This window comes from Sparus aurata, chromosome 13 (genome assembly GCF_900880675.1).
Source record: "Sparus aurata chromosome 13, fSpaAur1.1, whole genome shotgun sequence".
Lineage (NCBI taxonomy): Eukaryota > Metazoa > Chordata > Actinopteri > Spariformes > Sparidae > Sparus > Sparus aurata.
Genome location: NC_044199.1, coordinates 29,386,455 through 29,408,598, shown reverse-complemented (window position 1 = coordinate 29,408,598; position 22,144 = coordinate 29,386,455). Strand labels below are relative to the sequence as shown.

The 22,144-nt window shown below is 41.8% G+C and overlaps 1 protein-coding gene across 3 annotated transcripts in view; it reads right to left on the bottom strand.

The window, feature by feature from the left end:
• Positions 1-22,144, bottom strand: part of jade2 (jade family PHD finger 2) — a 210,430-nt gene that overhangs the window by 168,057 nt on the left and 20,229 nt on the right. For all 3 annotated transcript variants that reach the window (XM_030437345.1, XM_030437344.1, XM_030437346.1), the window contains 2 exons: positions 11,299-11,362; positions 5,005-5,090 (listed from right to left, as the gene is read on the bottom strand). In XM_030437345.1, the coding sequence (XP_030293205.1) occupies positions 5,005-5,090; positions 11,299-11,362 (150 nt within the window). The remainder of the gene's footprint in view (positions 1-5,004; positions 5,091-11,298; positions 11,363-22,144) is intronic.

Genomic DNA, 22,144 nt, shown 5'->3' with positions numbered 1-22,144 from the left:
TTTTCAAGCTGTAAATTGTGAGCTGGGTAACTTTTAAAAGAAACTGTGCTGAGCTTGTAATATATGTCAGAAGATTACAGCAGGTCCTTACAATATTAACCCAGTTTAAAGGCACTCCCCAGAAACAGTGAGATCTGGTAAAACCACAAAGATCGTTTGGCTCAGCCGTGCCCCATATTGCATCATCTCTGACAGTTCTCTCGTTAATATTTAATTCAAAGCTCATTAAAAAATACTTTTGATCAGATGTGGCAACCTATTATTAAGTGTGGTTGTGAAGAGAGAAGTGCGTATCCCTTACATACAAACACGGAATGAAACGAGGGATTTGAATACAGAGATTCCCCTGTCCGACAACATTTCAATACCACAAGCCTGGTAGAAACCCCCAAGAGCGCAAAGTGTTTCTGTATTCATGTTTCGGTCTCAATATACTGTGTCAAGCACCCTCTAACAAATGTGTGTGTGTGTGTGTGTGTGTGTGGGTGTGTGTGTGTGTGTGTGTGTGTGTGTGTGTCCTCTGCCCATGCTGCTGTGTTTTGACAAGTGTCACACAATCCCTTGGGGGAGCACAGGGGGGATTTCTCTAAAGAAGTGGAGCTCTGCTTTTGTCAGAAGAGACGAGGCCAAGAGCTGCTTGTCCTCACTCTGACCAGTGACTCAGTTCCACTGCAGCTACTTTAACATTACACTGCATTTATTTTCTTTAGACAAGTTTTTTTTTTTTTTTTAATCGGTGCGACGTGCATGAAAGCCCAAACACACACTTTAAAATTCATGCTACTGTTTTCTGCCCCCTAACTGTTAACCACAAAACCAAACACTGTGCCGCCTGTGTGTTTACTTTATGTCATAATGACTTCCTGTTTGCCTTCAACATTTTTAAAAATCCTTAATCGCTGCCCTCATCTAAATTGAGAGAGAAATGCAAAAAATGGAAGCGTTTCACTGTGTCCTCCTTCCACCGATTTTAAGCTTTCGAAACCACTTCTAAGAAAAGTCAAAGCTGGAACGAAAGGCGCAAATAGAGCCGGCTCATTTTTAGAAAGGAGCTACGTTGTCATTACAAGTCCACAGTGTTTACCATCCGCCACACCTCCCTTTAACCAAGGCTGAGTCTCATTCCATAAACGTGTCCGCATCTTGTAGCCACTGTTCAATTTTCTTCCCAGTAGGGATGCACTGATGAGGATTCTTCACTGCCTAAAAATATCACCCTTTCTCGACCTTGCGATGACTTTCTGTTTTTCCCCATCATTTTAAAAAGCACTTTGTTTGGGTGATGTCCTGCTTCTGTCACCGTCAAACGTTCATGTCCAGTTCAAAAAAACACTTTTCCAGAAACTCCACGGACACAACCACTCCATACCAAGTTTCAAATCAAATACGCATTTGCGTTAAACTACAAAAAAAAAAATTGGTGAACACGTGTGGGTGAAGACACGGCGACCCAGCCGTTCAGTGACATGAAAAACCAGACGCATTTATGTCGTAGGACTGACCAGCATCATCTGCTAACAGACATTCCCACCACATGCCATATGTTAATGTGACATTTGGTATTGGTGGCAGTTTCTCTCATCTTTGTGATCCTGATGTATCTACAGCTTGGATTAAACAGAAAGTCATTACATCTTTTTAATGAGTCAGGTCAAAAGGGACAGTCTGCATCAGGCTCACTCCTCCCAAAGAGCTGAGACTTCACTCCACCACTCCACTCTCAGCTGCTGTGGTTAGCCCTTTCCAGAGTATCTGTTTTCTGTTTGTGACAAGGCACATTGTCTTTAGAGATTTTTTTTTTTTTTAAAGTCGGTTGGACAAACCAAAAGATTTCAGATACTTGGCAGGTATGTGTGACAATGCTCTCTGCAAAGCTGAAGAGTAGTTAAATGAGCGGAGGGGTTTTTTCAAACTGTCTCAATTTAATGATGATGCCTTTTTATGACATAAATAAGTAAAAGCATCAGCTATTTAGTTATTCTAAACGGCTGCAACCCAGTTGGATTCTCTGCAAAATCATAACATTCTAAAGGAAAGTTGATAACTTCAGATTTCACAACAGAATTATTATTATCGAGCAACCAGAACTGTCAGCTGCAGGCTACATCAGCTGAAAAACATCTAATTTTAGCCCTACATAGACACAAATAGTTACATTACCCCATCACTGTGCATTCTGCAAACAGCTATGTTTATAAAATGAAAATAGTATTACATTTGTTATTTTTTCTTTCACTCACATCGAAAAAAAGGTGCATGATAGTCACATCAAGATCTTTATTACAGTTGGCGGTTGTGCCTGTTCACAGGGGCTGCCACAAGCAACAAAAAGGGAAAGTTCCAGCACTTCCTAACAAGTGATAGAGAGCAACATGACCTCAAATGTGTGCTCCAGCTTAAGTACTGTTAGTAAAAACAAGGCCATGACCTTTGACCTGTAAATCCCACTTCAGGTTGTTGCCGTCGCCTCAGGACACCGGCAGCAATCACTGACACCTCTGGTTGAAGTGCTGACATGCAACCAGTTGTTTTTGAGCAATTCAAGTCCTTTGATCAAAGGTGAAGGACAATTACATCTTCACAATACCCAATTAACAACAAACTATACATGTTGTCTGAGGAGGACACAGGTCATATGACATTTTACCCAGCATATCTAGAGGCAAAAAACAACTGTTACAATCAAAGCCTGTAATATCCCACTGCTTCTTCCCAAGAATTCTGTGTCTTTTGGATGTGTTTGTAGTCTCAATGTTATGTGTTGTACGAAAATAGCAAGCGTGCATAGTCTGTCCTCGAAGGCATTCATGTTGCTGCACATTTGAACCAACATCGCTCTTTGTTCGCAAAAAACTTAAGCCTACATACTATGACAAAAAGTGAAGAAACTAAAATAAGTACCTGTCTTGCTGTAGCAAAGCTCCAATCACTTCATTTACAAGACAGATCATGGTTATGCAGTGGAGATGAACTTCCCCGATCAAATGACTACACAAAGTTAACAAATTACATCATCAGATTGCACTCTCAAAAAGCTAATAGCTAATATCCAAACCCTCCAAGCAGTAATGTTTGAATTTATCATCATTCATCCGAACACAAAGACACCATTTAAATGAAATGTCATTCCCCCACCAGGGGCTGGAGGGCAAAAATCTGAATGATACAGACGACAGAATCAACAAGTGAGCAAACCCCCAAAAGAGCAAGTAGCTAAAAACTAGGAACTAAACACAGGGAGATCTGTCAATATGTAAGACAAATGCCCAGCACACTTCTCATGTTTGACAAGTTCAGCCTTTCTGACAGTTCAGATGCACTTGAAACATTCCTCACTTGACAAAACTTTGCACTGAACCTGTCAGATATCACCCACACTTTTTCCTTGTTCAACCTTTCCTGTCGCTCACTGCTATCGATAAAAGCAGGAAGATTACTGAAAAATATCCCCCTTTACAAAAAGAGCAGGGTGCCCCGGAGCAAGGCGAGGCGAGGACGCAGCGTTATGAAAGGGAACGTGGCCCTTGGCTCTTCAGCTGAAGCCCGGGTCAGAGCACAGAGCTACAGTAGTAATTACTGAGAGACTGATTGCTGACAGGACCTTCCAACAGCCTGTGGTTAAACGGGTTGGAGCTGAGGGGGAGGAAGCTTCAAATGCACAGGCATGACAGATGCTCTGCTGATGACTTGTACTTCGGGGCGGTTCGGGGGCACGCATGCCATTTTGCTCTGTTCATTCTCCTTTCAAAAGTTACAAAAAGAGAAACATTTGTGCACTTAAACTTCAGATGGTTTTTGACTCGCTTTTCAGGAGAAGGATGGGGAGGAATCATGACAGAGGCGAGACCAAATTACCCTCTAAAATGGTATTAATTCATTTTGCAAAAGACTTTTTGATTCAAGTGCTTCATTGAACATTTTCAGAATTTTTAAAGTGCCATCAGAGGCTGTTACCTCCCGTTCTTTATTAAAAAAAAGAAAAAAAAAAAAAAAAAAAAACATTTTTCCATGAGAAGAACATGAGAAGTAATTCATTCCAAATGGCATCGGGTTATTTTTGGAGCGAAACTCTTCAAGCAGCAAGAGAAGAGTTCTCCTTAAACAGATTTGAACCCACTTCACTGACAGAGTGGGAGGAATGTGTGATTGTGGCGGGCAAAGCATTGCCACAACTGGTACAGTGCACCATTTTCCAACTGGTTTATGCCAGTTTCTTCCCCAGGGTGGTCATTTCAGAGCCCTTGGGGTTGTTCATCATGACCATATGGATGTTCCAACCTGGTATTTTAGCCAACCAATCTGTGTGCCATCCATGCGCCTGGTTGATTTAGCTGTGGTGACGGAGATGGCTGTATTTACTTTGGACAGAAGTGTTTGCTCCAGTTAAGACCGGATATATTGCTGCAGTGGCTGGAAGAGGGCTTTCATGATCTTAAACCTAGGAAGGACACTTGTGTGAGGCCACAAATGCTCTCTATTCATCTAATTTGCCTGGTGAATACCTAAATCTTGTCTCTTTTAATTGTCCCCAGTAGAGGAGTCTCACAACACTCTCACACACACACACACAGCCGTAACAGTTTGCTTTGACAGAACAATGATATTGCTTTTTTTCCCATGTGTTGTGGTGCACAGGGTTTTGTAGGCTGTTGCACAACATCAATCAGCTCTGTACAGGAAACGACCCAGTAGCAACTCTGCAATCTGAGCTTGTCCAAAACCATACACAGCCCTGCGTTTCGGTTGCTAATCTGGTTTAGATTAGCCACTGAATCATAAAAGCTGCACATCATGCCAGTGTTCAGCAACCCTCAACAACCAGACACAATGCTGGAATCTGACCATTTATGACAATTCAGCAAAGCCACAACAAATACCAGACCGCAGTGAACTGAGGCAAAACTGTAAGCTTGTAATGGCCAAACAGAGACTGTGTTTCATTAAACACATTTCTGTGTACTGTACATGCCTGGTTGACTGAACCAAACTGCCACACTGACTTACCTCTGATGGTTTCTTGTGCTGGTGGCGGACCCATGTGCTGCTGGTGCCAGTATTCTTGGATGACCTGGACCACGACGTCACCTGACCTGCAGCGAAAAAAAGAAAAAGAAAAACAAGGTCAGTGCAATTCAATTTATGAAACTTCTATTCTGACTTTTCTCAAGCTTGTCACACAGTTGTAAAATTAGAGCTGCATCGATCCAACGACCAAGGGTCCCACTCAGGTAGTTTTCAGCATGACCTGCAACCACCTGGTCAGAAAGCCTATTACACACAATACGGGGGGGTTCAGTGCTAGCTGGAGAGTCGGATGGAGATGGAGATGTAAACACCCAGAGTCATATCAGATTCTGCTCTGATCAGGAGGTGTTAACCGACAGGAGGGGAGAGATTACTTTTTAACTTGTGGGATTAAAAAGTGGATTTATCTTCACTCCTGCAGCAGCGATCTGCAGAGATGACTTCCATTGCCGGGTGTTAACACACTGTAATACTGACTGCTGACTGGAGCTGGAGGGGAAATGTCTTACTTCATGAATGTAAAGTTACAGTGAGTCGAGGGAAAAAAGTCGAAAGGACTAGAGCCTCTGGTGAGTGTTGAATTGGTGTGTGCCGTTGCTTGCTAAAGTCAATTTACGGTTAATACATAGTAAAGTAATCTAACTGTTTCAGGGAGATAGACACTGCCAGAGGATCCTGAATAAACACAGAGGATTGCTTTGCTTAAACAACCACCACTTCTGATGAGTATTTATCTGATGTGACTCGGGCATGTTCACAGAGGAGGAGTTTTTATTTACGTTAATTTAAGTCTTGTTCGCTGATTTACACATTCCGAGGAAAGAGACAAGATGACTGAATAAAATGCACTGTTACCTGGAATGAACTTTTATAATATATCCTAGTAGTCAGTGTTTCATTAAAACCAATATCAGGACCGGCAGGTCAGAGTTGTAAAAATGTTTTAAAAATCTTAATTGGCCAAGAAAATTGCAATTGGTGCACCTCGATTTCAAATCATGACTCGTGGAGCAGAGCATCTTACGGATTTAATCTGTGTTTGATTTGTCAAGAATGAACATTCAAGAGTGCAAATGCTAATCTCCAACGAAGGGGGGAAAAAAGAAAAGGTGTTTGATTGTAGGTCAGACTTCATGTCCACAGCATGCATCTTAAATCCACTCCAAACCGTCCCACTGGAGACATTTGTCTCGGTTTACAATACCAGTACAATAAAAACACTGTAACATGAGCCATTACGGGCCAGCAGGGAATCAGTTACTTAGCGAGATTTAAAATGAGCGTGTGATGGAGTTCAAGGCTTTTGTAATTCACACTGTTGATGGAGGCAATTTAAACGCTAGAGCACTAAAAGAAGACAGGAGCCCAACTGCACGGTGACTTTTCCGATGCCTGTGGCCGCACTACTACCACACCAAGTCAGGCCTTTAATTGAAGCCGAGTGATGATGATCTATTAAGAGGTTTAATAAGTAATGACAGTATAAATAGCATCTTGTTAAGCACTTAGTCCACTGTGGTCCTTTACAACCTCATTAATACACAGCCCTAATGGCAATTAACCAGACACTGGAGCCAATATCCCACCCACCGCTTCAATCAGCAGCCCTGTGTGTGTTTTCCTGTTTGCCCATGTATGCGAACAGAGGAGTGCGCGCGTGTTATTTCATATTCGCTGTTCTTGTCTTTGTTTTGGAGGATCTCTGCGTCATATTATGTAGCCGCAAGCAGAATAGCACCTCTGCGCCGTCATTAGAAATTGCATCACGTTGGCAATTAAATTACATCACACTGACATAATGGAAAACACAAATTCGCCAATACTGTGTAATATAGCACATTGTGACCGTGACAGTACGTGTGTGTGCGTGTGCATGCGCGCTACCTCCTACTCAACATATTTCCCTTGCCACCACAGAAGTACTGCCACCGTGCTAATTTTACTCGTGACGTCTGAACAACTAACGGCGCCGAGGGCAGAGCTGCTGTCAGGGTTGTCTTCAGAATTACTGACTCCCTCTCACCCTCTACACACACACACACACACACACACACACACATACATACAATGCATATACAGCGGCTAAGACACCCATGCATTATCCACACATGCAGCCTCACAGTCACATACACTCACACTTTGGCCCACCATCACACACACTGTGCTCCCGGTGTCTCAATCAAACACTTTTATAGATTCATTATTAGATAGAGTCATTTCCACAGCACGACAGAAAATACGGCGTGAATTGACAGCCATTCAAATCAATCCTCCACTCAGCTGCTCTGAGTGCTGGTGTCAAAGTATACCACCTAACAGACTGTTGCAGAGAACTTGTAGTTTGTCCAAGAACTACGTCCAAACCACAAAAAAAAAAAAAAACTCTCGTCAGCAGGGATGGGATTTTAAATGTCTGATTTGTGCTCATTATTTCAATCTCTTAAGAGATCTCTGTTTTAACACACCTGATCGTATCGGAGATGCTGGAGCGAGGTGTTTGACGGCAGCGCTGTCCGCACCGCCATCTATAAACCACCAAAAAACATGAAGGATTGCTGCCAGGGGGCACTAAAGCTTGAGGCTTCATTCCTCTTCTTCATTCATTTTCTCTTCATCTGTCAAAAGTCTGTAAGTCGTGTTGTGAGTGTGTTGCTCGCAAATCTTTGAGTAGTTATGCTCAGGATTTGTTTTATTCACCTGTATAAGATTTAGTTGAAAACATGTCAAACAAATAAATAAAATGATTAACAGCATAATAAATAACAGAATAATGTGTGAAAAAAAAATTTAGTGCGTAGCAAGTGTGTAGCATGAAATTTAAAAGCCGCATACTCCAGCAACGGCCCGCACCTTGGCTCGACAGCGGTTAGCACGACTGAAATGTCGGCGGCCAAGCAGACATCCCTGGGCCGGTTTAAAAAAAGAAAAGAAGTGATAGTGCAACAAGTGCTGTAGCCACGGCCAGAAAGACCACAGAAAGGTGTTAACTTCCTGCTCTCCAACAAAAGGAAGATAAAGCCAAAAAACTAAAGATGTTTCAAACCAGAATGGCGGGAGGAGAACAGGGCAGCAGATCGAACCAAGGCGCATCGTTCACAAAGTTTCCCTTTGGTGCGTTGCGCCTGCCGTGTGCCTCACTCTCGTGCCATGGCGGATTTTTGTGATGAATTTTGGGCGCATGTAAAAGTTAACGCATTGTCTAGGTTTGCAGCACAAGTTGCAGAGTCGCATTTCTTGTAAATGTCACAACTCGGGTGCACCACGCACACAACTGAGGCATGAAAAGATGGACAGAACAGACAGAAGGTTCTGCACCAGTGTTCATAGCGGATCATACTGTTTGTGTTTTTTGTGTTTTATTGATGTTTACATATAGGCTGTAATATTATCAGCCAAATTGGCCGACAAAAATGAAATACTCAAGCTAAACTCTGGGTGTACCATGTTATTTGCAAGTGTGTATGGCTTGTATACACATATTTAGTGGGACTGTGTGCTCTGTGTGTGTGTGTGTGTGTGGGTTACATCCACACACCCCCACAAGAAGCAGCTGCACCACTCCATCACTGTGGCCAGATAACCAAGCGAGCTGCAGCGCAGTTGGAGGTTACCATCATGGCCGTGTGTTAATTAAAAGCCCCGCTTGGCACACGGCAGCCAAAATTATCATGGGCATCCTTCAATTAGAAACCTGATAACCTCATGTCAACAGATGCAGCTGGAGCCCGCGTGGCTCTGGCCAAGGGAAGCTAACGGCTAACAGCTAATTATAAAGCAGGCAGCATGGCCTTCAGCATGTGGCTCAGTCAGGTCTGAAAAACAGCCCGTTAAACCTGCTGGAAAATACTTAAGCCATGCAGACCTGTGAGCACATCACAGTTCAACCTGCACGAGGTCACTGCCCCACTGCAGTAAAACAGCTTTTTCAAGTTTGAATCACTGCATTACCCAGAAGTCACCTCCAATTCCTCACTATGAAATCCTGCAGCTTATTTTGAGAACTTCTTTTTAACTTACAAAAGCAACAGCCGTGCCAAAACATTATCTTTTTTATTACATTATCACTAAATGACCATTGTTCTTTCTATTTTCGACTAAAATAAATCCCAAATCAAAATGTTTTACTCAATGTTTTACGAGAAGGATGTTTCATTTTGGGCTGTATGGGTCAGGAACTTCAAGAGTGACTTTTGTTTGTTCAGTAAAGAAATGCAAGCTGATTAAGCCACTCTGCTTTTGTCTAATTGTTATCCCAGTATGAATAAAATATCTGCAACCCTCTTCACTTCAAAAGAGATGAACAGACACAAAACCAAAAGTCGGGTCCTGATTTGCTCCCAACAGTTTGTTTATCTAATCATCTGTCTCACAGTGTCAGAGGAACGGCCGAACAAATGTATTTGCTTATTGTTGCAAAGTGCCAAAAAGTATTCATGCCGGCCTGCCAAAAGCCATGAAGGATGACATTTAAAATGAAATTAAAATCGCTAGCAGTGACTACATCTGTGTATTTTGTAGTCAGTAATCAGCTGTGAGAGCCAAGTGTGCTTTTGTAACACTGTGTTGCTGTCCAAAGACTGTTTATTATGAAACGATTTTCCAGCAGCAGCTGCCAGCGCAGGTAATGTGTTAGACCGGCCAGATGTTCCCATCATCATACAGTGCGTCTCTTCATGGATGTCTGCCTCATAGACTGTATATAAAGATATATACAGCCCATGAGACAGTCTGAGGTTATATCTAGTCTATAGTCTAAGTGGTCGTTTGAGACTGTGTCATGACTCTGTGAGGGAAATGTATCTGAATCTATCGAACTATGCATCCATCATCAGCCATCCACTTATCAGTGAGCCTATTAACTACATGTTGCATGTGCTAAGCATTGCTTCCAAAGCACATCAGGCCAGATTTGGAGCCGTCATCTGTTTGTATAAGCTTCCTGATTTACTAAGGCAGCAGCCCATGACGCAGTCAGCTCATGAACTGCACGGTCCATTCACTTTCTGCAAGTGAACCAGAGTTCAGCTAGGTGCAGGTTAGCTGCGGGATTTGTCTGAGATCAAGAGATCTGAAAACAATTTGACATAGTGTGATCTTTCAAAACATTCTTTTTATTCTGTGCAACTCCATCTGAGTATTAGCTTTTCCAACAGGATAACAACAGTATTAGCTTTTCCATCAGGCTAACAACAGTGTTTGCTCCTCTATCAGGTTAACATTAGCTTCTCTGACAGGCTAATCTCCAACAGACTAATATCAGGATTAGCCTCTGCAACAGGCTAACTATGATGAGAGCTTCTCCAACAGGCTAAAATCAGTCTTAGCTTCTCCAAAAGGCTAGCAAAAGTGTTAGTTTCTCCAACAGGCTAACTGTGATGAGAGCTTCTCCAACAGGCTAAAAATCAATCTTTTCTTCTCTGACAGGCTAATGTCAATGAAAGCATCTCCAACAGGCTAACAATAGTGTTAGTTTCTCCTGCAGGCTAACATTGATATCAGTTTCTCCGACAGGCTAACACGATTCTTAGCTTCTCCGACAGGCTAACACGATTCTTAGCTTCTCCAACAGGCTAACACGATTCTTAGCTTCTCCAACAGGCTAACAACATTCTCAGCTAATCCAACAGGCTAACATTGATGAGAGCTTCTCCAACAGGCTAAAATCAGACTTAGCTTCGCTGACAGGCTAAAATCAGACTTAGCTTCGCTGACAGGCGAACTACAGTGTTAGCTTCTCAAACAGGCTAACAACACTGTTTCCTAAAGTTCGATGGAACTTTATGCCGAATGCAATTATAATGCACATTTTATGTAATACCAGATATTCTAGATTTAAGGTTTATTCGTGCTCCTCTTCCCACCACAACGTTTATTGTAGTGTAAATCTCATCTGCACAGTCTTTCAGTACTCTCATATTCCATCATGCTTACTGTCTTTTGTGATACCTAATATTATCTGTATTGTGTCTGTGGTTCAAAAAGAGGGAGTCTTAATGAGTAGAGGAGGGACGACAGTGAGACAAGAACACAGTCTATATGGAGAGTGAATATGAGAAATACCCTGCGAGAGTTGACTAAAACCAGGCAGCTAGCTCACTGTAGAGCAGCAGCACAGGAACTCACTTTCCTGACACCTTCTCTCTCTCACACACACACACGCGCACACACACGCGCACACACACACACACACACACACACACACACACACACACACACACTCCCCCCTCCCTCCCTCTCCTCTCCTGAATCTCTCTCTCTCTCTCTTCAACTTACTGTCGGTGGTGTCTGAGTCGTTGCTGCTCGTGGAGTATTTTCTCCTCTTCTTTTCGCTCTCCATCTGTCAGGGGGGTGGCGGGGGGGAGGGAGGGAGGGAGGGAGGAAAGGGGGGCAAGAGGGAGAGAAAAATGACGAGTGAGAAGATGTTCACCATGAAAACACAAGTGTTAATGAAATAATGCGCTGATGGCACCAATCTGTCAGAAGCCTCCAGCAGGCAGCCTGCCAGAATAAGCTGACTGGATCACCGTTACACATTAGCGCTGCGGACTAGCCGGGAACTTCACAATGATACAGTTGTTCGGTTTCTTCGCGTACAGTGGGAGTCCTTGTGCGCGTCGACTGTAAATTCCTCCTGTATTACTGCTGTATTCACTGAGAGTTATTGTGGAAGTCCCCTTTCATGCATCTGCTTTAATGCTGGAGGCACCAAACACAACACAAGATATTCTCATTCGACTGAGGCGAGGACAGTTTTGGAGACAGACAAGGGCTTTTTTTCAGTGTTTCTTGGTAAAAAAAAAAAAAAAAAGGGGACACTGACAAACAACTTATTTACCTTGGATGTGTATATTTTGTTTTTTTGTCACCTTCTGTTTCTAATTCTGAGATTATCACTGAAAAAAAAATCAGGTTTGTGTGGCAACTTTATCATAAAGGGTTACATTTTATCAGCAAAGTTTTATGCACAGGCTACAGTGACCTAATATGTTCTTTTCTGCAACAAAGATGCCCTTTTTATTGCCTTTAATTCTATCTGAATGGTTTATCAAATGACGTTTAGCATTATTAGAATTAGATATCACGATAGAGGCCATTAAAGCTTTAAAAAAAGATACCCTGTTGAACTTTAAAGTTTGCAGGTAAAAACATATAAATCGAGAATTTATCACATAACCGTTATTTCTGTCACAAAGCATCCACCAAAGGGATCCTCTCATCTGGAATGAATGAGCCTCCATCCCAAGTGATGTATGTGTTTCTGTGGTGAGATGACTGCTTTACAGCAAATAACTCCTGCTGCTGAGTCTACACACTTAGATGAAGCCACAATTACACAATTTTTCCAGAAGGATCGACAAGTGTGTTGTTTTTCGATCCACAAGTGTTGTATATTTTTGCAATTTCACTTCAATTCTCAACAGCCACGAAACACTCTAATGACACTGCTTTAGAGTGCAAGTCTCACTTCAGATCTCGAGAGAACAGAGGAAGATATAAGCAGAGAGCGGAAATCACAACGCAGGGATGCTTACAGGGCGTTCACTGTATTTCACAGATAGACACTGGAAGTCTAAATACATTTTCCTGCTCAGAAAGTGCGGCGAGAAAAAGAGGTTTAGAGTAAATAAAGCAGATGTTACAGATGACAAACTGTCAAAGAAAGAGGAGGAAAGGCAAAGGAGGAGCATCAGAGAGAAAAAAAAGGTAAAAAATATCAGTAAGGGGATTAATATCTGACCATCCAGCAGAAGTGTGGACGAGGCGTTCTTAAAAAACGTGTTTATCAAGCAAAAGATGAAACTGCATCCTTTTTATTATCTAACAACACTCGGATCCATATTTGAAATGTTAGAAGCTATTTTGGAGAGAGCGGGAAAGACTCTCGGCATGGGCGATAAAACGATAACAACCGGTGAGACACACACAAAAAAATTGTTTTCATAGAATCACTGACATGCATTAAATCTTTAATCTGCTATGAAACCTAACCCACATAATGAATACACCCCGGCCTCGTAAATAGCGTATTACATCTCTCAGTGATGGGGCTTGATAGGAGCCAATCATTTAACAGGTGTGTTGTTCAGCTGCACCGCCAACTGATGACACAACGACAGAGACAGCATGGAGCGAGAAAATGAGCGCCGACGCCTGACCGTGAGGAAATTATTCATGAAAGAGATCAGGTCAGCTAACCGGTGTGGCAGTTTTTCTTTTAATGAAGGTCTGACTGATATCAGGATACTGTTGTGCGTAAACTGTGTAGGAAAACCCATTCCGACATCTACATCTGCTACATGACACGATCCCTCAATCTTTCAAAGAAGAGGCCATTAAAATGATCGACAACCATCAATATCGACTGAAATTAAACATTTTATCGAGATACATTTCTTCAGCTACATTGCCCAGCCCTTCTCTTAGTTAACCCTAACCCTTCTCTCACTTTTTCCATCATCATGTATTAATTTGCGACTGTCAGTCTCTAAAGAAGACTCAATATCTGATGGTCGCCTTCTTAATGTGATGCTACATTATGATTCAAGGTTAAACATACTTTATTATAACAAAGTCTGGGATTGATTATAAAAAAAAATCTTCCCGCCGAGGATAAAAGTGAAAAGACAAAGAAAAGAAACAGATCATGGAGGCAGCCTGAAGAAATGTTTCATCTCCTGCTCTTGTCGCTTGAGGGTAAAAGGAAGAAAATAAAGCGTGCCCCTAAGAGGAAAAAAGGAGGGCATGGGTCAAGAGAGTCTCAACGAAAGAGAAGTGAAGCAAAAGACGGTGGCAGATAAGAGTCAAGAAGTCAAAAGGAGGCTTTAGCGTACTGCTAGACTGAGGCAGGAAAGCCAGAAGAGGAGGAGGTGGGTTACAATCTTCAGTGTGGGGAGCGGAGATTTATGTGGCCGTAAAACTGGGCTATTCCCTCTTATATGGGGCTCTTCCTGTACCCCAGCCTCCCCGCCTGCCCTGCACACACTTAACTACTCTGACATTTATGCTGACACAAAAACACAGCGCTGCTTCTTCTTCTTCTTCTTCTTCTTCTTCTCCTCCTTTGCCTCTATTTCCATTCCAAGTCCTGCCATCTTAGTCTTTATCCTCCCCCATCACCCCCTGCCTTACAACAGCAGGGACACAGGGAGCTTGCGGAGTGAGGTTAAGTACATTATTGACTTCCACAGCCCCTCACGCTTCTCTCTCTCCATCTTTCCACCTCTCCCCATCTGTCTAGCACAACCTAGTCTTCCTGCCTTTGAGGAGAGTGGTTAAGTACATCATTGACTTCCTCCAGCTACATCTGTCTGACTTCAAGTCTGCACGCTTGGATCCATCTCAGGGTTTCCCCTCGCCTATTAAACTCTCAGGCGACCCACTTAAACCACACTCAGGGTACTAGCTTTTTTTTTTTTTAAGCGGCCAGCTAATTATTTTTTTCTGACCACCCACACGAAAATGTGAACACTCAGAAAAATATGTGACATTGAGTAATTTTAAGGATGTATGTATTACACTAATCTTGTAAATGAGTCGCTTTACAAGTTCTCTTGAAGCATTTACAAGGACTGGGCATTTTGTGGCAAAAGTGGCATGGGCTTAATCAAACACGAAGGATAAATACACTTTCAACCAACTGGTCATCTGAAAATATTTACTCAGGTGTCTCATAAGGCTTTGATTTGTTACCCTAGATGTATATAAAAAAAAGCATTTATCACGAGGTAGGAGGCATATTAATGCGTCACAAGAGGCTATAAACACTGATTGTTTGGAGAGATGAGACATGCAACAGCCCCACTTTAGCTCAAGAGTAGAAGTTTTACCCTCTTTTAGTCTTATACCCTCTTATGGCTGATTTATGGTTGTACGAAGGCTCTACGCAGGGCACCCGATGTGAGCATTTACATATGTGTGCTGACGTGTTTGCTCTGGGCTAGGAAGAGTTGACCGACCAAGTGTCCGCAGGGAGGACTGCCCCTCGGTACACAGGACTCGGTAACGGCAAGGCAGCATTTGCAATGCTGTGTAGTTCCCTCAGTAAACACATCGCTGCTCTTCTTGAGCTGTACTCCTTATCATAGACTCTCTTTGCTGCCAAAGTGTCTCTAGGCTAAAGAGGGCGGACAGGCTGGTTGTCCATAGGGCCGGCTGCACATGGAGGTACAGCAAAGAGCAGCTATGATAAGGAGTACAACATAAGAAGAGCAGCAGTGTGTTTTCTGGGGAAACTACAGGCCGTGGTCCCCCATTAGCACCACTGCTAAGCACTGGTGGAGAAGAGAGAAATACAACACCACCAAGCGGACCATTCACAGTCCTTGTGGTCTCCAACACTGCAACGTGCAGTTACATTTTTGAGGATGAGCATGTCAGGCTACACGGGGCCAATACAAGCATAGGTACAGTGTAGATTCAACGCAAAAGCATCAATCAAGCTTTACCCTTCCACGCAGCAACCTTGGCTCAATTAACAACTACACACCCATTAATCTTTCCTAATAGAACTGCTTGCCGACAGTTGGAGAGGCAGCTGTTGTCTGCATGTGTATCGAGGAAAACACACATCTGTCCGTGGTACAGATTTAACAGCATAATGTATTCCAAGAAAGCACCAAATCATTCCAGGTAAAGCTGCTTACTCCCACCCGGCTAATAACAAACAGCAAAATTACATCATACTCAACAGGCATTTCCCAGAAAAAAAGTGGGCAATCCCAAATTACATGGAAAAAAATGGAAGCAAACAGATGGAAGACTGCGCATGTCAAAAAACCTTTAACAGGAGCCGGATCAAAACAAAGACAAAAGAAAAGCACACTGTGTTTCAGGATCCCAGAAGATTGTATACATCGACAGTCAACATGGAAGTGCATAAGGCCATTTCCAAGGATGTCTTGACATTTCATAGCAGAAAGTCCACCTGTGTAAAAAAGGTTAGCTGAATTCCCTAAAGGTAGAGTTAGCCACAAAATCAAAAATACATCCTGTTCCTGTCAATTGTCATCATCAGTGAGTTTCTGAATTTTGGGGATATCAGCCGGCAAGATCTCTGCCATCTCTTGAGTAAAGTGGAAATAGATGCCAGTCAGATTTTGGTGCTCAAAAGTGCCAAAAAAATTACATTTAGAAAATTCAACGGCAATATGTATTCCCAGAAACCATCAGCCAGTTACTCAAGATAACCCGCAGACCTTGTTGTGAGCAGTTTCATGTAGAAACTATTTCATTTATCATGACCAACACCTACCAACTGTGTCACCATCCAGAAGGGAGTGTGCATCAACTCATGGATGTCTTTGACCCTGAACTATCCCTTTAAACCCCTAATTTTATCTCATGACTTTGAAATTGGCTGATCTGACCATCAGTTACTTATATCTTTTGCTTTAAAAATCTTAACAAATGAGGTGCAAGTTCTTTGGAACAGTATGTCAAGATAAATCCATTTGGTTTTTGAACAGTGAGTGTTTATTTTCACCACATTAGGCATAAACAATTACCTTTAGTGGATTATTCACCATCTCTTTTCTCTGCTCAGCAATGCCTCAAGTTCGCTGCTGCCACTTGAAAATCTTTCACAACGGGTTTTGCATCTAACAGATGGTTGACACTTCAGCTTGGAACAAAAAGTTATAGCCAGTCAACCAGACTCTTCACAAGAGAGGGGAAAAGTTTTCACACTGACATATCAGTGAGCTTGTGGCTAGCTGCTGACATTTGGTTTTCATTTGGTTTGCTGACAATGCTAACCAGCCGTTGCTTGGCTAAGTGCGAACATCCAGAAACTTATTCCCTGTTGTGTGAGGACAGCCTACGGTGATTCTCCCTATAATTTGGTGTTTTTCTTACAGCAGCAGTTGGAGAATAATTTTGACTTTGGTTCCACTTTCAGTGTTTAAGTTGGAAAACTGGGTTTTGGTACGGATGTTATGATAAAAACACTACTTTCAAGAAGTGGCCAAACTTGATTTTATGCCTACTCTGAAGGGAAAATTGGGCAGCCACTTTCCTCACTGTATTGACCAGAGAGGGAAACCATCACCAGCCACCCTGACGAATTTCATCTGAATGTTGTTTAGTCTACCAACCAGTGGTGGCCTCAGGATGTTAGAGGGGCAGGGGCGGAAAAAGTAAAGAGGGCACCAGCTGTATGCGGTGGGGCACCAGCACACATAAAATGGGAACTAGAAGGGCAACCAAGAGGGCACTTTAGCATGTTTTATTTACCACAGTGGCACTGTAGATGGCATTTTATAACCTTTTGTCCACTGGAAGTGGACCCTAAATGGCACTGTATCATATTTTGTCCACCGAAAGTCTACAGAATTTCTTCAGCAAAATACTCTTACTTGACTTATGCTAACTTTTTTATGTAGCATTTTAGGCCTTTACTGGCTGCTAGTATTTTTAATGATCGGATCAAGGGTTCACATGTAGCTGTCATGGGGGCTGAACCTGTGATTGTAAGCTGACAGGACAGTCTCTTTAACCTCTTGTTCTGGTGACAGCCCAGCATTTATGAATGCATATGTGAGGAGGGAACCACTGACCCGTTAAAGTGAAAGAACTGGCAGTAATTGGAAATGTCACTGTATCTTCTTAAAATTCCTCTCCCTTCAACTTCGGAGCTGGATCACCCAAAGCACGAGGCAGCCTAACAGCTCTGCAACTGCCAAGAACAGTCTCCAAGTCCATTTTCTCCATCTCTCCATCACTTACTCTGTCTCCACCTGATATCCCTCTTTTTCCTTCCACTCTTTCATCTTTAGTTTCCATGTCTACTGCATGTCTCTCTGTCTCCCTTTCTCTCACGCAGTACACACAATCCTGTCTCAATCAGTCCAGTGAACCAGAGCCCAGACAGTAGATTGAGATATTACTTGTTCTCTGGAGGGATGGAGTGGGTGAAGGAGAAAGGGGGAGATGGGATAGACTCTCCAACGTACGACTTCATCTTAATCAGTCCAGTGAACCAGACTCTGGGTCTGCACTGGGTTACTTCCTGAACACAAAAACAGAAGAAGAGACAGAGAAAGAGAGAGAAACAGTCTGCAACAGTCAGCCTGCTGTCTTGCCAAACAGCTATAACAGATGGTACAAGAAATGAGTGCTTTTATCTCTAGAGCCAGAATTCAAATATTTCAAGTCACATTTTTTTTTTAAACGGTATCCATTTTTAAATTTGACTTCTGACTTTGATTTTGTTGCTGCCTGAAGGAGCAATTCGACTTAAAAAGACTTCATTAAATTTTCTATATTTGTTATTCAAAACACTCAGGTGTTAAGTAGCTTCTTTCCTGAAAGATTCCGCTTGAGAGAACAGGAAGTGATATCTCTTACATTCCCAGCAGCAGCTGCCTTAATTAAAAAGAACAACAACAATGACTATTACAGAAATAGCTTTCAATCGCACCATTGTAATTGATGCAAAAACAGCAGGTTAATAATTGCATTCAACAGGATATCCAAAATGAAATATTTGTGTTTTTGATCTCCTTTAACAAGCCCACCCATGTTATCACAAACTGTTGTTACACAGCTTACAATGTCTGGTTATAAAAAAGTGATGTGTTCTGCACAAACTGTTGTCCTTTTCCCAGATCCTAAATTCAATACTGACATAAATATAAACAGAAGTCGTCAGGTAGAATGTAACAAATTCAATTCTATTCCATCATTAAACAGTAATGTGTTTTTTGTTTGGTACATTCAGGAGTGCGTTGGAAGAGACACGCTGTACGGCACTGACGTCAAACATAATTGGACGGGTCTGACTTGTTATTAGCCACTCATGCAACAAATCATGAAAGCCAGGATTGTGAAGATGTTAAGATGTGCCGTTCCTACATCATTCTGCATGAGAGAACTGATTTGTTGCATGACAGTTTGGGACTTTGTGATTCACTTTTAACTGTCATGTGCATGATTCAGAGTGCAGTCCTGTAGAGCAAAACCAATGCTCCATTGTGTGTGCCAATGCCAATATCAAGAAACACAAATTATACATAGATTGTTTTTGATCATTTCACTGAAACAATAAAGCAACTGGGAATGTAATCATTAGTCATTATTCATAACACCTTTTCAGCATTATAATCTCTAAAAAGAAAGTATTCATATCCCTGCATATCAGACAACATACGCGGCAATCACTTCGGCCAACTGACTTATCAGTCGGGCTCTACAGTCAAACTTGTTCGCCCCAGCCAATGGGAACAGAAAGAAACACACAAGGAACACAAAGTGGAAAATCTTCAATTTCCCAAACTCCCTGTGGTAAACTAATGTAATTTAAGGTATGACTGAATGGGATAGTATTTTTTACTCTTGATTTTATATTTCCTTGTGACGTGTTATTGACTCGTACTGTGTTGTCCTGTCATTTTAATATAGTCTATTTAACTTGTAGACAAAACGTTTCAACCAAACTGAGCTGAAAATGTGTCAAGGAATTGATCAACAGAAAATCATTCATCAAAATGTTTTACAATCAATTTGGGTTTCAGCTGTATACCTCTTTAAAGATGGTGTGGAAATTGATAGTTATCATACTGTGTACAGTTGCCTTTAATGGTCACTGTAACTGATAATAAGAGTATGATAATAAGAGTAATTGTGTTATAATCTACACAGCGATCACAAAACTGTGATAGTTTTGGAGATCTCATAGACACCACCTTACAATCAATGATTCATTTTGTTTCCAACTTCTTCAGTGTGAGTTTTGCTGTTTCTGCCAGTCTTCCATGTAATAAATCTAATATGTTGGGTTATGGACTGTCAGTTGGACCTAGCAAGAAAACGGAAGAATTGAGAAACTGTGACATAGTCAATAATGAAAGCAATCTTTATTTGCATCACAATGTATAACTTGCAATGTGTTGCTGTATAACATTGCAGTATAGTGTGTATGTATAACACTGTCTTATTATACTATTGGTTTTTGTTGTATTTGATCCCATACTGTAGCAGCAGTGTCTAAACCTGCTCTCTGTCAGAGTTGAAACACGACAATAGCTGGAGGCAACCAGCTGTCAGAGTCAATGAAACCATGTTGTACGAGGGAGAGAACACTATCAAACAGAAAGAAAATACAACCATATTGTGAAAATAATGTGGTTCTGGTTTCGCTGAGCATTTCTGACAAATAAAAAAATAGGTCCCCTGGCTAAAAGAAGAGAGGAGAAATCAAGTTTGGAAAGGAGCAGAGACAAAGAAGGAGGAGAGTCAGAGACTCAGAGATCAATAAGGGAGTGAGGAGGGGAAAAAAAGGAATAGGAAAAATGAGTGATATGTGAAATGATGGATGAGGACATAAAGATGAGAGGTGGACTGGAAAAAAATCCAGACAGTTAGACTACATAATGCCAAGACAGACAAACAAGCCGGAGAAAGACAGCAGGGAGCACACAGAGTTAAAGAGGCCAACAGAAATGTTCCACATAAACTAAATTACATTAAAAAAAAACACAAACGCACAGTTTATATAAATCACCAAACACTGGAACACAAGCAGACATATGCACGAAACACTATTAATATGAACCACCTTAAACATTAAGCTCCCTACATCCTGCTCTAATCACCATGCTTTATTAAACAAAATTAGCTTTGCTAATTAACACATTCATTTAAAGTCCAAGCTAATGGTGTGAATATGAACTCCATGTCTTAAAGCAACCAGGAGAAACAGCTTTAACAAAATCTTAATAAGCGCATTTAATAGTATAGGGGGAACCTGTAGTCCTGGGACACATCGTCCTGCCCGACCTGACTGTTGCGGCGGAAGCATTCAGCAAATACAAGTTGTATAAACTACAAACATCTGCACACATTAAAGCACATACAAACACACACACCCGCGCACAATGTGACAGTTGGCATGCTTTCCCCTGCCCTGTGGCCAAGCTAGGATACATTAAAGAGCTATGTGACTGGATTGTGGCCTCCTTTTCAGGCATAGCTCACATTAGCCAAGGGGAAATGAATGGCAGCCAGACACTGCACTGCGCGCGCACACACACACACACACAAACACACACTCACATGTACAAACAAAACAGAGGAAATGGCCAACAGCATGGCTAATAACTGAATCAGCAGGATTTGGTGTGATTGGTCCAAAGGTAATTATTACTTCTGCTGAAGGTTAAATACTAAAAAATCAGCCAAGAACACTTCTCCTCTCAGTGTTCAAAGAGCAGCCTGGCCTAATTTAGTCCAGATTAATCAAGGTTCCTTAGTTAAATATAACCTACTCTAGTCTAGAGTTCATTAGTGTCTACTTCTAAAGGTTCACATGCTTACACAGGTGTTTTCAATTACTCTGGCTGATTACACTTCCAGTGGTCTTAAAAGCTGTGCTGAGAACGACACATCACAAAACTTTGTGTAGCAATAAGGATAATAATGGGGTCAACTGTTCTGCTCTAATGAGGGCAAATGAGAAAAACCAACAACATGGTAAGACTGATGTCAAATCAAGAGTAATCCATATACACCAACAAAGTGCAAAGAAGAGGCATAGTCAGGCAACAAATACATCATCCGGATAGCTTTTTATAATTTGCATTATTAACAGTATCAGTCAGGACTGACATTTCTGTCATGTTGAAACACAGAGACTAGCCTGACAATCACACTGAATTGAGATTTCATTTTACTTAATGGGGCATAGCAGCCAATCGCGATAACCAATCAGTGGTGAGTGGAACACCTGCACAGAAGCTACAGTAATGGATGCTAAGAGAGAGTTTTGATAACTACTAAAGAACTATAAAATAGGCCAAGAGAATCTCATCAACACTTTAGGGATGGGCATTTCAAGCAAAAAGGCTATTTGATAGTCAAGTATTCAATGATTATTCAAGCTAGCTACATAGGAGGATGACGTCACCATTCTTAGTACCCACTGCTAAAATCTGATTGGTTGAATGCTTCTCCAGTTGGTGGAAGCAGCCATCAGTGAGCACAACTTAATACTTATCTGGATCGATAGAGAAAGATTTGGCATCAGACAGCTGAAACGAAGCTAGACAAAAACTATCACCAGTGCTTGTATTTTAAACCAACAGTGGCCATCCGTCATGAGCCCGGAGCCAAAATAGACACAAAT